General features: G+C 38.6%; 4 protein-coding genes across 4 annotated transcripts in view; 3 read left to right on the top strand and 1 right to left on the bottom strand.

The window, feature by feature from the left end:
- The window catches only part of LOC122354586 (GRB2-related adapter protein-like), a 6,882-nt gene extending 5,655 nt beyond the window's left edge, over positions 1-1,227 (top strand). Inside the window, exons 4-5 of the mRNA XM_043252833.1 lie at positions 164-332; positions 551-1,227. Coding sequence (XP_043108768.1) covers positions 164-332; positions 551-730 — 349 coding nt within the window. The 3' untranslated portion in view covers positions 731-1,227. The remainder of the gene's footprint in view (positions 1-163; positions 333-550) is intronic.
- Positions 1,228-1,364: 137 nt separating this feature from the next.
- The window catches only part of LOC122354589 (protein FAM83D-like), a 16,060-nt gene continuing 4,741 nt past the window's right edge, over positions 1,365-12,683 (top strand). Inside the window, exon 1 of the mRNA XM_043252835.1 lies at positions 1,365-2,338. Coding sequence (XP_043108770.1) covers positions 1,877-2,338 — 462 coding nt within the window. The 5' untranslated portion in view covers positions 1,365-1,876. The remainder of the gene's footprint in view (positions 2,339-12,683) is intronic.
- LOC122354585 lies at positions 7,439-8,723 on the top strand. The gene is made up of 2 exons (XM_043252832.1): positions 7,439-7,876; positions 7,968-8,723. The coding sequence occupies exons 1-2, from the start codon at positions 7,457-7,459 to the stop codon at positions 8,397-8,399; spliced, it is 852 nt and encodes a 283-aa protein (XP_043108767.1). The 5' UTR covers positions 7,439-7,456; the 3' UTR covers positions 8,400-8,723.
- Positions 10,714-12,658, bottom strand: LOC122354587 (phosphoribosyl pyrophosphate synthase-associated protein 2-like). Its single transcript, XM_043252834.1, has 3 exons — positions 11,999-12,658; positions 11,054-11,200; positions 10,714-10,968 (listed from the first exon to the last, which is right to left on the bottom strand). The coding sequence occupies exons 1-3, from the start codon at positions 12,260-12,262 to the stop codon at positions 10,810-10,812; spliced, it is 570 nt and encodes a 189-aa protein (XP_043108769.1). The 5' UTR covers positions 12,263-12,658; the 3' UTR covers positions 10,714-10,809.

Raw genomic sequence — 12,683 nt, forward strand, 5'->3', positions numbered from 1 at the left:
ATAATGATTACTACAATAGCACAAACATATAATATTAAAATAAAACTGCCGTTATTGCAGTTCTGTTTGCTCACTTTTTGAAATCCTAGATTTTTATTCTGAAAACACTCTGATATGCTGTAGTGCTGTGTACTTATACTGAAATTCTGTCTCCTCTGAACAGCTATGGGGATCATGTACAGCATTTCAAAGTGTTAAAGGACAGAGATGGCTATTACTTTGTTTGGGAGGAGATCTTCCCTTCCTTAAATCAGCTTGTGGACTTCTACAAGGTCAACAGCATAGCAAAGGAAAGAACTGTGTTTCTGAGAGATGCAGATCACACACTAAAGGTAAGCAACACTTACACATGCAACTGTATGTAACAGCAATACAGCATACTTTGCATATAAAGTAAACAATTACCTGATTGCCGGTTTTCCGAAAATCTCTCTGTTGTAATCGTAGCAGTGAGGCACATGAAATACTACGTCAAAAATGAACCTAAATGTGGAAAATGTAAAGGCAGGCCCAGGAATAATGACCTTTGTCTGTTATTGTTTCCCATCAGAGGCCCCATCACGCACATGCCCTGTTTGACTTCAATCCAGAGCACAACTCCCAGCTGCACTTCCTGCGGGGTGATGTCATAGACCTGCTGGACTGCTCCGATTCTCAGCGATGGAAAGGTCGCTGCCGTGGCCGTGTGGGATTTTTCCCCCCTGAGTACGTCCAGCCCATCTATCACTGACCCCGAAGGACGATAACGACACAAAATGCAGCACAAATCAGAAACCGATTGTTAGCATCTTTTAGTGGTTTAATGCAAGTGGAAGGATCGAGCTGAGTAAGTTTGGAAATGACTTTGCAAACAGACAGAAATGAACGTACCCAGCCACATCTACTAAAGCAAAATCCTGCTGTTGACACTAAGATGACACCTGTTGGCTTTTTAGGAAAAACACCCTAAACTATCAAGCACCATTAAAAAAAAAATCTTCAAACATACACTGGTGCATTGAAATGCAAAAGGGGATTTTTAATAGTATTAGTAAAATCTCTTCACTGCACTTTGCTTTGAAATTTGGATATTAACTCAAAAACCTCTTTAATCAATTGCTATATTTATTGCACTTTTTTCTGTGTATATATTGTTCAGAACTGTCATTGTCTTATTTTGATTTGATTATGTAAATGTTACCATATGATGACAAAAAATATATGTACAATAAAATAATAGCGTGCATATGTCAGTCGTCTTCAGTCAGGGCATTGGGTCCAGACAGCAAAATACAAAAGCTGATACAAAATGATCAAGCTCATTCTGGAGCATTGCATAGGTCTAACTCTATTAACTGACATTCTGATGTGCTGCAAAAAGTCTGAAGGGAGATAGTGTTTTATCATCAACTGGTATTAGAATATTGTTTATTTATTTGTTTATGATTACATCTGTGGTTACGTCATGTTAATATATTACACATCATAAATTACACACAGTCATACCTCAGTTTCCAAAGCTATTTCGGTTGTTCTTTTAAAAATGTAAGTTGCTACACATGGACTACAAAGTTGTACTATAAAATTAAATGTTTAACTTCAAGCTGGCGTACAAAACATTCCCACTACTCAGCGAAGTTGAATAACGCCATAAAGTTTTGAGTTTGTCTTACCATTGGTTGACAGTGAGTCACGTGACAAAGGTGCGCACGTTTACCTGCTCCAGCATCCGCGAGTGAACGCACTTCTTGACAGGATCAACTGATGAACAGCACCGGATCTTACAGTGCACGCGCGCGCCTTTTCGTGTAGTTTAAATCGGTTTAAGTAGCCCGAACGGGTTAATTATACGCAAATCCATTTTAAATGCTGTTAAAAATCTCGCCGAGTTCGAGTAATGGCACTGTCACAGCTTCAGTGTCTTGATGACAGTCACGTCAACTTGCGCACTAACGAGTCGAAGCCGGAGTTCTTCTACAGCGAGGAGCAGCGGCTGGCGCTCGAGACGCTCATACACGAGGGGCCAGGCGCCTACGAGGACTTCGTCAAAACACACAACACCCGCTGCTTTCTGTCGGACCTTGAACTTGAGAGGATCCTCAGCACCGCGGAGGTGTATAGCCCGGGCTCCCCCGATCACACCGTTGAGCTGCTGCAGGGGGACAGCGATGGGGAGGAGATCTCCCTTCAGTACTGGCCTGACCGCTCGGACCGCTCCGTCCCGCGGCTGGACATCGGTTGGCCGGACCGAGCGTCCTACCGCGGGGTCACTCGAGCTCAGGTGCACACCCAGCCCCCTTATGAGGGGCAGGCACATATCAAAGAGGTCGTTAGAAAAATGATCTCCCAAGCACAGAAGGTAGGGAATGTGTATTATAGCTTTGTTTTATGACTTTTGTTGTGACTCACCTCTTGTGAATAAGACACTGGCCAAAGTTCAGTGTCGAGATCTACACGTGTTCTCAAGATCATAAAACAGTCAGAGCCCTGAGCTGTACACTCTCAGGGAAAAAGTACAAAAGTTGGCACTGGGGCAACGCCCCTTCAAAAGGTACATTATTTTGAACCTTATGTAGCCTTTAAATACACAAAAAGGGCTATTGGTATTATCAAATTGGTATTGGGTATTGGGATTGGTATCCTATGTCAGTACTTTTTGAAGAGGTAACACTTCTGTGACAGCTTATATGTAGCCTTACTTTTTTTTTCTGAGAGTGTAGGGCTGGGCACTGCTGGCACTTTTAGAAATCGAAAGTACAATTGTTAAACAGTTCATATAGGCCATATATGTATTATTTTATGATGATACCTGCAATTTAGAATAAACTGAAATTCTAAAGGTTTTCAGATTTTTGAAAAACAAATGTACATTAAATATCATGGGAAATTACAATGTAGACTAGACAAAAGATGAGATCCTCCTTCCAATGAGGCTCAAAATATAATAAGAATATACTTTTTAAATTATGCCGCAGAACGGTTATTAGGTTTTACACAAACTACATACAGCTGGAATACTGATGAATTAAAGCAAGATGCACTGTCAAATTCTGTGAATTGATTTCTGCAGGTTATGATGATGATATGCCATTTGTAAATGAGGGACAAACATTTTTTTTCCACCCAACAGAGAATAGTCTTTTTGAACAGTCCTCACAGTGTCCCATGCATTTTTCCTGATCTGTTGTTTTAGTTAATTTTAGTCTGTGTGCACAGTTTTATGTATGGGTATGTTTTTGACAGATATCATACAGTTTTTCATTGCGTTTTCATTATTACCCATCCCTTTGCAGGTTATTGCAATTGTCATGGACTTATTCACAGACATTGACATCTTCAGAGATCTCCTGGATGCAAGCTACAAGCGGAAAGTTTCTGTGTACATTATGTTGGAGACCACTGGAGTGAAGCACTTCCTGAGAATGTGTGAGAAAGCAGGCATGCACACTGGACACCTTAAGGCATGTCACAATTAATCATTTGAATAAATCATTTGAGTTGCAATTTAAGATGAATTGTTAATGATTTATAAGCAGAAAAGAAACATCAGATTATTAAAAGCCTACAGTTTAATGAGCAGAAGCAACTTACTGAGAGATAACTGGAACATGCAGTACTCCAAATCAGAAAGTCTAATTTTCCAAACAGCCTGAGGCAACTGTGAGCACTTATGACTCTTGACACTTTTGTTATAGCCAGAAAACAGAATTCTACTGATGATAGGGAGTTTTGCAACACATTTTTGAAATGACAGAAATTTTAACTGCCTCAGTGATATTAAGGGAATTGTTAGAAAGAAATAAATGTATTTAGTGTTAAATCTAAAAGTGCATGTACTATACTCTGTTTAGATGTTCTGTTTTAGACGTTTTTATGTAAATCACAAGACCTGAATAGAGATAATAACTTCTGTCTATGACCTAAAAGCACCACAAAAACAGTACTGTTCACTCACAAGAAGAAAATACAGTACTTATGTGTGAATGGTGGTGAATACCAATGACCACAACACGGGTATATTGGTAGCAATAGCCAACACATACATTGTATCATGGATAAAAAAATATTGTTTTTGCTTTAGTGCCAAAAATTATTACGATATTAAGTGTAATTTGTGAAGATTTTTTGAGAATTTCCTACCATAAATATATCAAAACATCATTTTTGATTGGTAAAATGCATTGCTAAGAACTTTCTTTTAGACAACTGTAAAGATGATTTTCTCAATATTTAGATTTTTTTCCATTTTCAGATTACAGATTGTAAATCACTGCAAAAAAATTAACCATTCATCAATAGAAAGCTTTTTATTCCAGCTTTTAGATGATACATAAATCACAATGTCAAAAATGACCCTTATCACTGGTTTTGTGGTCCAGGGTCACATATGTGTTAAGTGACATTTAATGTGTTTACTTTCCTTATGTGATCATGCTAATAGACTTTTTGACGTAATCAAGTCGCTCACGTTTTTTGATATGGCTCACTGGCATAAACAGAGTGCGTCAGAATCAGTGTTTTAAAAATTAAAAAGCATTTGCAGACTCTTAATAGGTCAAATCACATCTGTGATTATGAATCCTGTCAGTCAACCCTTTTGGTACACATAAAATCCTGTTGATAAATTGCTAAGTTGATACAACCAAACATGAGGAACTTTCTTCCATCAGAACTTGAGAGTGCGCAGCATCAGAGGGTCCGAATTTTTCAGTCGATCTTCAAAGAGAGTGTGTGGAATCCAAAGCCAGAAGTTCATGTTTATTGACGGAGACAAAGCCGTCTCAGGGTCATATAGGTAAGTCTGGTCAACCCAGTTTATCAAGACTAAACCTAACCTAATTTATGATTCTAGTACATACATCAATAAATACATTGAAGAATCATGTTATTACAGTTAAAAAAAGTTATTTTCTTTCAGTTTCACATGGTCTGCCTCTAGACTGGACAGAAACCTCATCACGGTTCTCACTGGCCACGCAGTCGACACATTTGACTCATTGTTTCAGGACATGTACGTGCTCTCTAATGGAGTGTGTCTGAGCAGGATTAATCTGAGCAGCGAGCCTGAACCTGAGTTCCTCCCTAAAGTGGTTCCCACTCTACTCCCCTCAGCCACCACAGCACTCAAGCTCATTAACCCAAAATACACTCTTGTCTCCAACTGTGCCTTCACTACCAACGGACCTGCATCTGACCAGACAAGTGCCAAGAACAGCACTTCCAAGAATCAGATGGAAGTCTTCAAACAAATTAAAGAGACACCAGTGGTGCCACCGATTCACCCAGGACTGCTCAACCTGGAAAAGGCTAACATGATCAATTATGTGCCGACTTGGCCTGATCCTGACCCGCCGAATGATGTCATTGGTTACATTAACATAAGAGACTCCAACAAACCATTGCAAGCTCACCTAATGCGTTCAGAACTCTTTGAAGTGTCTCAAGCCATCCGATTCAAGGATCCTTTTGACAAGCCAAAGGAATCTTTATCTCTGGGGTCTTGTCCTGGGCCCATATCCCAAACTCCCAATTTTCCTGAAGCTCCAGCTCAGAAGCAAACATCAGGTGAAGCACAGAAGAATTTTGATCAAAATCAACATCAAAGAAGCATCCGGAATGAGAATCTTATCTCATCTTTGGAGAAGCTGGAAACAGTGCATGTGCTTTCCTGTAATAAGGTAAATAAAGAGGAAATATGTGTGACAGAAAGAGATCTAGACTCTATATCTTTGCACAGCAAAAACAGTAGTATGGAAAAACATAATCCCAATACAATTTTATCTTTCGCTGAAGACCATACAGATACAAATCAATATCTGGATACTCTACAACCTCTGAAATGTCCTGCCCAAACCTCACAGAATCTCGATTTGAAATCATCATCAACACCAATGTCCAACAAAAGTCATCATGACTCACTTGCTCTCATGGACACTAATTCAGTTAAGCTAAGCCAAGTCGACCAACTCATAAATGATGTTGCCACTCAAGACCACAGTGATACACATCCAGACACAAACCAAGATTCAGACTGGAAAGTTACACAGACGTACAACTTTGACTCCAGCATTTCCTCTTTGTCTGATGAATACTATGAGTGCTTTAGCCCTGTGTCTGACTGTAGGGCTGTAGGAGATGTCTTTGTGACTGAAAATACAGCAGAATCTTTGCAAAATTCAATCAAAAACAGTCAACAAGAGGAGGAAGTTCAAAAAGGTACAGATTTGGATAATAATCAGACCTTGCTTATTCCAAAACTTTTAAAAACATCTTGCAGTATTGTTTTCAGTTACTTATCTACAGACTTTAAATCAACAACCGCAACTTCCAAAACCGTCTCTGCCCAAAAAAGCGAAGAAAGTACCATATTTAATGATAGCAAACTACCAGACAGTGAAACTGCTGCTCAAAGATTCCTAATGGTTGCTTCAGATTCTCATCAACTTCAGAGGAATACTTTGAGTGCAGTGATACAGTGGGCTTGAAGTCAGAGGCTGATGGTATTGATCAAAAAGTGAAACCAAGCTCACTGGAAACATTAAGATCGAATGAACAACTACAAGTACTGAAGCCTGTCCTGGAAACCGAGAAACTGTCTGAGCTAAGCATCCAAAGCACAAAAGCAAATGATGAACCTAAATTGCATTTTGGACAGGAGCAGCCAGAATTTCAACAAACACTAGATAAGGCAGCTGACTTAGCAGTTATAAAGTCTAAAGATAATACCCAAATTCGACTGGATGTGAAAGCACACAGACATGTACAAGAGATGGAAGTTACATTAGAGCCATTGGTAAAAAACAAATTGATGAGTAACATTTCTCAAGAACATGAGATGAGTGAATTCATGGAGGTTTTAGAGATACAGTCCAAGGAACAGTCTGTAGAGTTAGCTGAGAATTTTGAAAAAGCACCAATACAAGACTTACAACCTGAGCTAAGTCCATACTTAGCCTGTGAGCAACCTAAAAAAGATCCACTACAGGACATAAAACTTGATGAAGATGTGGAATTATGTGAGGAAAAGCCTATACTGTTAGCTGAGAAAGATTCAGATCCACAACCGCAGTTTCAAATAAATCAAGATATAAAGTGTGAGGGGCAATCTGTCAAGTTAGCTGAGAAAACCGCAAATCCACCACTGCAGGACTTACAACCTGAGCTAAGTCTGGATTTAACATGTAAGGGACAGTCTGTCCAGTTTTCTTTGTCTGCTACTAAACTGCCGCTATGTGACTCTCAGTCTGGGGAATGTCCAGATTTAATGTTCACACCTTCAGAAGCGAATGCTATCCCACAGGTGGCAACCGACAATGAATTTAGGAGCTCAATACTGCAAGATAAAGCAGATGTTATTCCAGAGAAGACCAATGTAACAAAGTCCATAGAGTTCCCTAAGAGTGAAGAACTGCAACAACCATTGGCTGATTTAAGTTCTGTATCAAATAATCCACTAAACCTAAAATCTGCAGAGCATATGAATGAGCATTTAAAGCTGCTGCATGATGAGGTCAGTCCAGCTGTATTAAAGAAGAAATCTGAGGAGCACAGCCCTCAAGAGAACATACTAAAACCGTTTGAAACCATAGAGCTGCTGATATTAGAGGATTCAGCCTCCAAGGAGACAGAGCTGAACAATTCTGAACCAACAGAACCAAGAGCTGTGCTGAGAAATGAAACAAAAATGAGCAAACCTGAGCCTATCGAACCAAAGACTATAAATGATAGAAAATCTAAAGAGAATAAACTTGGTGATGTTTACAGTAGGCATAGAAAGCATACATGTCACCAGACAGCTCTGACTGATGAGAAACAAGAAGGGGAACATATTTGTATAAATCAGATGAACAAGAACCTGCCAGAGGCAAAACCCAAGCTGGAGTGTCTGGTTAGGAAGGTAAGATTTTGTACTACCAATTACAGAAAACTAGTTTTGAAAACTGGATTAAGAAAAATATTATTAACTAATGTTCTGTTCTTCATTCTAGCAACCACATCAAGCATCATCCAGAATTCCTATACAAGCGAGAGGAGGGTTAACTAAGTTACCCATCAGCAAAGCAGACATTAGCAATCGTCCAGTTGGGCTTCGAGCTCCTAAAGCTGGCACACATAGACAGCCATTTGGAAAACCACTGGGGCAGAACAAGCCTACTTCATCTCCATCTCCTGAAAAATTGTCCCTAGGAGGAGTTGCTCCAGTTAGATCAACAGTTCCTGCACCAAACAGTCCCACCTCGCCCTCAAAACTTCCACAACTCCAGCTGATTGGTGCACCTAAGTTCGGGCAGTCAGACCAGCCAAACGTTTCCAGGAAACGTTCTGCATCCTTAACAAAGTATAGTGGCTCATCTCCTGGAATTTCCTGTCCAGCACAAGTAAAGAAGCAGGTGATTAAAGGATCTCCGCTAAACAAGTAGAATAGTCATCAAACTGTTGTATACTAATTTCATGAATGTGAAGATGTGCAATAGAAAACACATTTTTAATGAACTTTTATTGAATCGTGTGAGTTGATCTCACATAAAACTATGCTTTATTTATTCTATTTAGCCAACAGAAAGTTAATACAGAATTAATATAGGGTTTCCCATATACAAACAAGTTTTTCTAAATAATGAATGTGTTATGTAAATAGACTTTTAGATAAAGCTTTATGATTGTCCTCAAAGCTATTAATATGTAACTATGTACTTTTCCATTCAGCTCAATATAAATGATCAATAATTGGTCTTATTAAATCATCACAGTTCACCATTTGCATAACACATTATTTCCTGATACTTTTATGGCTTGACTTTTCTAAACGGTACATAAACAAAACACTGGGCATTGCTGCAGATGAAGTCATTTGTGAGGCAGACTAGCCGTAGATCTAGGAACCTGTGCTGGGTGATTTACATGGAAGTTAGATTAGTGATCTAAATGTCCTTCCAGTAATAAGTTTACGCTCACAGAGAAGGCAAATAAGGGTCATATCAGCAGCAGCAAACAAATTCAGTAAATGCGACTATAGACCCATTTGAAATGTTTCATAAAGAAGAGCATCATCATACCTCACACCCAAACTAAGAACGCTTTTAATTGTTTATGATAATAATGTGTTCCAGCCAGTTTAATGTGTTCTTCACTACGCACAATCACAGGCACCATGTGTTTTTCTAACTATAAAGTTTTAAGTATTAGTTCAGCCAAAATCATGAATCAACTGAATTTGGTTGAATTTTCATTTTTGGATGAACTATCATTTAGGTTTGAGCAGTCGTTTGATCATGTATCATAGAGACGTTTTTGAAGGAAGAGAAGAAATAGCTGAGGGGTTTTACTTCCTTGTGAAACTAGAAGCAAGATTACGTAGGTCAACATCTTAAGCTTTCCATTGCAGAACTTTCTGCAGTCTTCAGTCATATCCGTGTCAGAACTATTTTCTGCCCTCGGGGGTTCAAGAATTATTATGCAAACAGAAAAAGTCTTTATCGTCTAACTCACTGCAGCTTATCTGTACCCATTTAATGAAATGAATAGAACTGTAGGGAATATCTTTTAATAAACTTTTAAAACCCAGACTCCTTTATTGTCCACTCTGACGAAACCGCATGAAAACAGTAGATAAGGGAACTGCCAATCAATTTCCCCAGCATAATTTATGCATTTTGGAGAAGATTTCGACAAGGATTTTTATTCAAATTATGATATATTTTTTTTTAGTAGTATTTTGTACGCTTTCTAAAATTGAACCTGTGAACTGGCGTTGCTAGCATACTCTAGTTATTTACAGGGGGTTCTGTGAAGTGTTGACTGCCCTCTGTTGGATAATTTTTTGGTGAACTTTGAAGAAAACATAGCTCGACCAATACTACAAAGATCTCAAAACAAGTGAACGACGTCTGCTTAAATTCTAAAATGGACTAGCATGTTACAACAAACTGGAAAATCTAGTTCTGACGACCTGGTTGTCAATCTAACCTTAGCTGACCCGAGTATAGGGTGGATCATTAAACAAACAACGCACACATATGACATCAGATAGTCTTTAAGTTGTTTATTCATTGTCATCAAGTGCTGTGAATAAATACAAAAGCCTGAAATATTAGTTACATAACAAAAACCCTGCATTTCATTTGAAAATGAGAAGTCAAGTTCTCAGAGGCAAGATACTTAAAAACTCTGGCCACTATGACCACATTTATGAGGCAAATATGCTTCCATAGTCCCGTTATTGGCAAAAACAAACACAAGCTTTCACACGCTGAGGTGTTAGTAGAAGAATCTAGCAGGAAAAACATTCAATCAAGCACATTAAGCTTTAAATCTTAAGCGCTGTGTTGAAGTCTAAGAATGTACCTTGCATCTATTTAGCCTTGAATTAAATAATTATTGATTTTAACATCACTACCCAGCATTACCACACAAATACACAGAAACAACTAGTGGCACAATAATTACACAAAGTCATGAGGCACTGACACTGATATGTCACAGCATAGATTTATGGTAACATTTTGGAATTGTTGGCCACACAGTGGAGTCGTTCATTCTTTAATTATTACAAAAATAAAAATAAATTAAGCAGAGCTACGACTAAAAGAACCGAAGACAATTTTAACATCCAGTAGTCCTTCAAATCTTAAATAAAAGTGCCAATATTTCTGATCAAGAGGTGGAGCATCCCTGCACTTCAGTCCTCTGAAGATTTTCACATCAGCATTGTAGAACATCCAGGTTCTNAGAGACCAAAAAAAAAAAAAAAAAACTGGTAAAGATACAGGCAATAGGGACAGAAAGTCTTGACCTCTGTGCGCATGTTATGACTGAATGCACATGGGCCTGTCAGTCATCCATGCCGATATTACGAAACAGGTAAGACATTGATTCTCCATTGTGGATGCGGCGAATGGCTTCTGACAAGATCATGCTGATATCGACCGTCTTGATCTTGGGACACTGGAGTTTTTGGATCTCGTGTGGAACGGTGTTGGTGACAACGACCTGTAAAGAGAGACGTCGCAAAATCAGTACTCATGCCTAGTCTGAATGAATTCTCAATCTCACATTAAACTGATTCGAGGATGACCTCATCTATGGCGGACTCCTCTATTAGCCGAGGGGCATCTGAGGAGAGGATTCCATGAGTGGCCATGACAAAGATCTTGTAAGCGCCTCTTTCTTTCAAAGTTTCGGCTGCTGCGAGAAAACTGTCGACATCGTCAATGATGTCATCCTAAAAACAAAATAAATTAATTAGAAGATCATTTGAAATAGCAAACTAAACAGTTATTCTTAGCTAAAATTAGTCTACGTTCACACAGCAGCAGAATTCGGTATTCAGTCCTGTATTTGTGTTCTTAATACAGGTACGTTCACGCATAGTTTGGTTATTTACAGGTGGGACAACCGCATTCTTGGGAAACACACGCGCTGTGTGAAAGGAACAGGACTGAACAACTTGTCTGTTGAGTTGCTCCCTTTCATTTGTGTTCTGCACGTGATTCAATCCAATCCAAATTTAAAAGCTGCTGTCGGTATGAAAGTTTAATCAAAGAACTTGCGACTTGATTGGACTCGGGATTGTCATGTTAAAAAGTGATATGACTTTTCGTTATATGGATGTCGCCAGCTTTTTGATATTACTTCGGTTATGCTTACTGGAAAAGGAATACAGGCTTGACCCCCGTTGCACGTTCATACAGATAGTATTCTAAACAGAACTGTAAGCTGCTGTGTAGACCAGACATTGAGACTCACATCTGTAAAGAAAATGCGGTTGTCAATCCCAAAAACGGACAGTGTGAACATAGCCTTAGAAAATGTGGACATTATTCAGGGGAAAAAAAAGTAAATATTTCAGAACTAGCTGCCAAATGTCTAATTTTCTTTTAGCTTATGCTTAAGTTAAACCAAAATCTAACGAAAACAGAATACAAAATAAAGTCTAATTCTACATTAAAAAAAATAAAACTAGAATAATACATCAGTGATAGTAAAAACAATGCTGTCTTGTGTTTCATCTTAAACTCACCACAATGATGGCAATTCGTCCACCTACATCTCCAACCNNNAGATCCTTACATGGTATCTCTAGGCTTGGATGAATGGCGCCAATGTTTTTGACAGTGGGTGGGGAATGACGTCCATCCACTAGGTCTGATTCAGCATCCTGGGCTTCACCGTGGATTACCGCGATGCCCAGCCGTAACCTTTCCGCGAATGACTGGGCCCTGTGAAACCAATTTTTTTTTTTCCATGAAAATGCTTTGACAACAGCCAAGGCCATCCACAACATGTTAAAGTGCCCCTATTATGGGTAATGAAAGGTTGATATTTTGGTTTTGGGAGTCCCCAACAACAGGTTGAGAAGGCATGCAAGGTCAAAAAAAAAACAAAAAACTCCCATCGTCTTAATTGCTCAACGATGCCCAATGATTCGCTTTATTAATCTTGAAACAAAAGTTCATTTCAAAATCTATTACTACATTATTAAAACCAAGTCTTGTATTAATTAATGTTATTAAATGGACAGTTATATTTTTATTAGCAAATATTGTCTAAATAGTATTGCTTCATACTATATCTCTGATTTATTGATTGAGCACAATGTAAGAAGATCCATTCGGTCTTCTAACGAGAGACTCTTGTTTATCCCCAAAACAAGGTGGAAGTGCAGGGGTTTTTCTTCAACTTTTATTAGAATTTTTTCTCAAAGA

This window comes from Puntigrus tetrazona, chromosome 11, assembly GCF_018831695.1.
Source record: "Puntigrus tetrazona isolate hp1 chromosome 11, ASM1883169v1, whole genome shotgun sequence".
Lineage (NCBI taxonomy): Eukaryota > Metazoa > Chordata > Actinopteri > Cypriniformes > Cyprinidae > Puntigrus > Puntigrus tetrazona.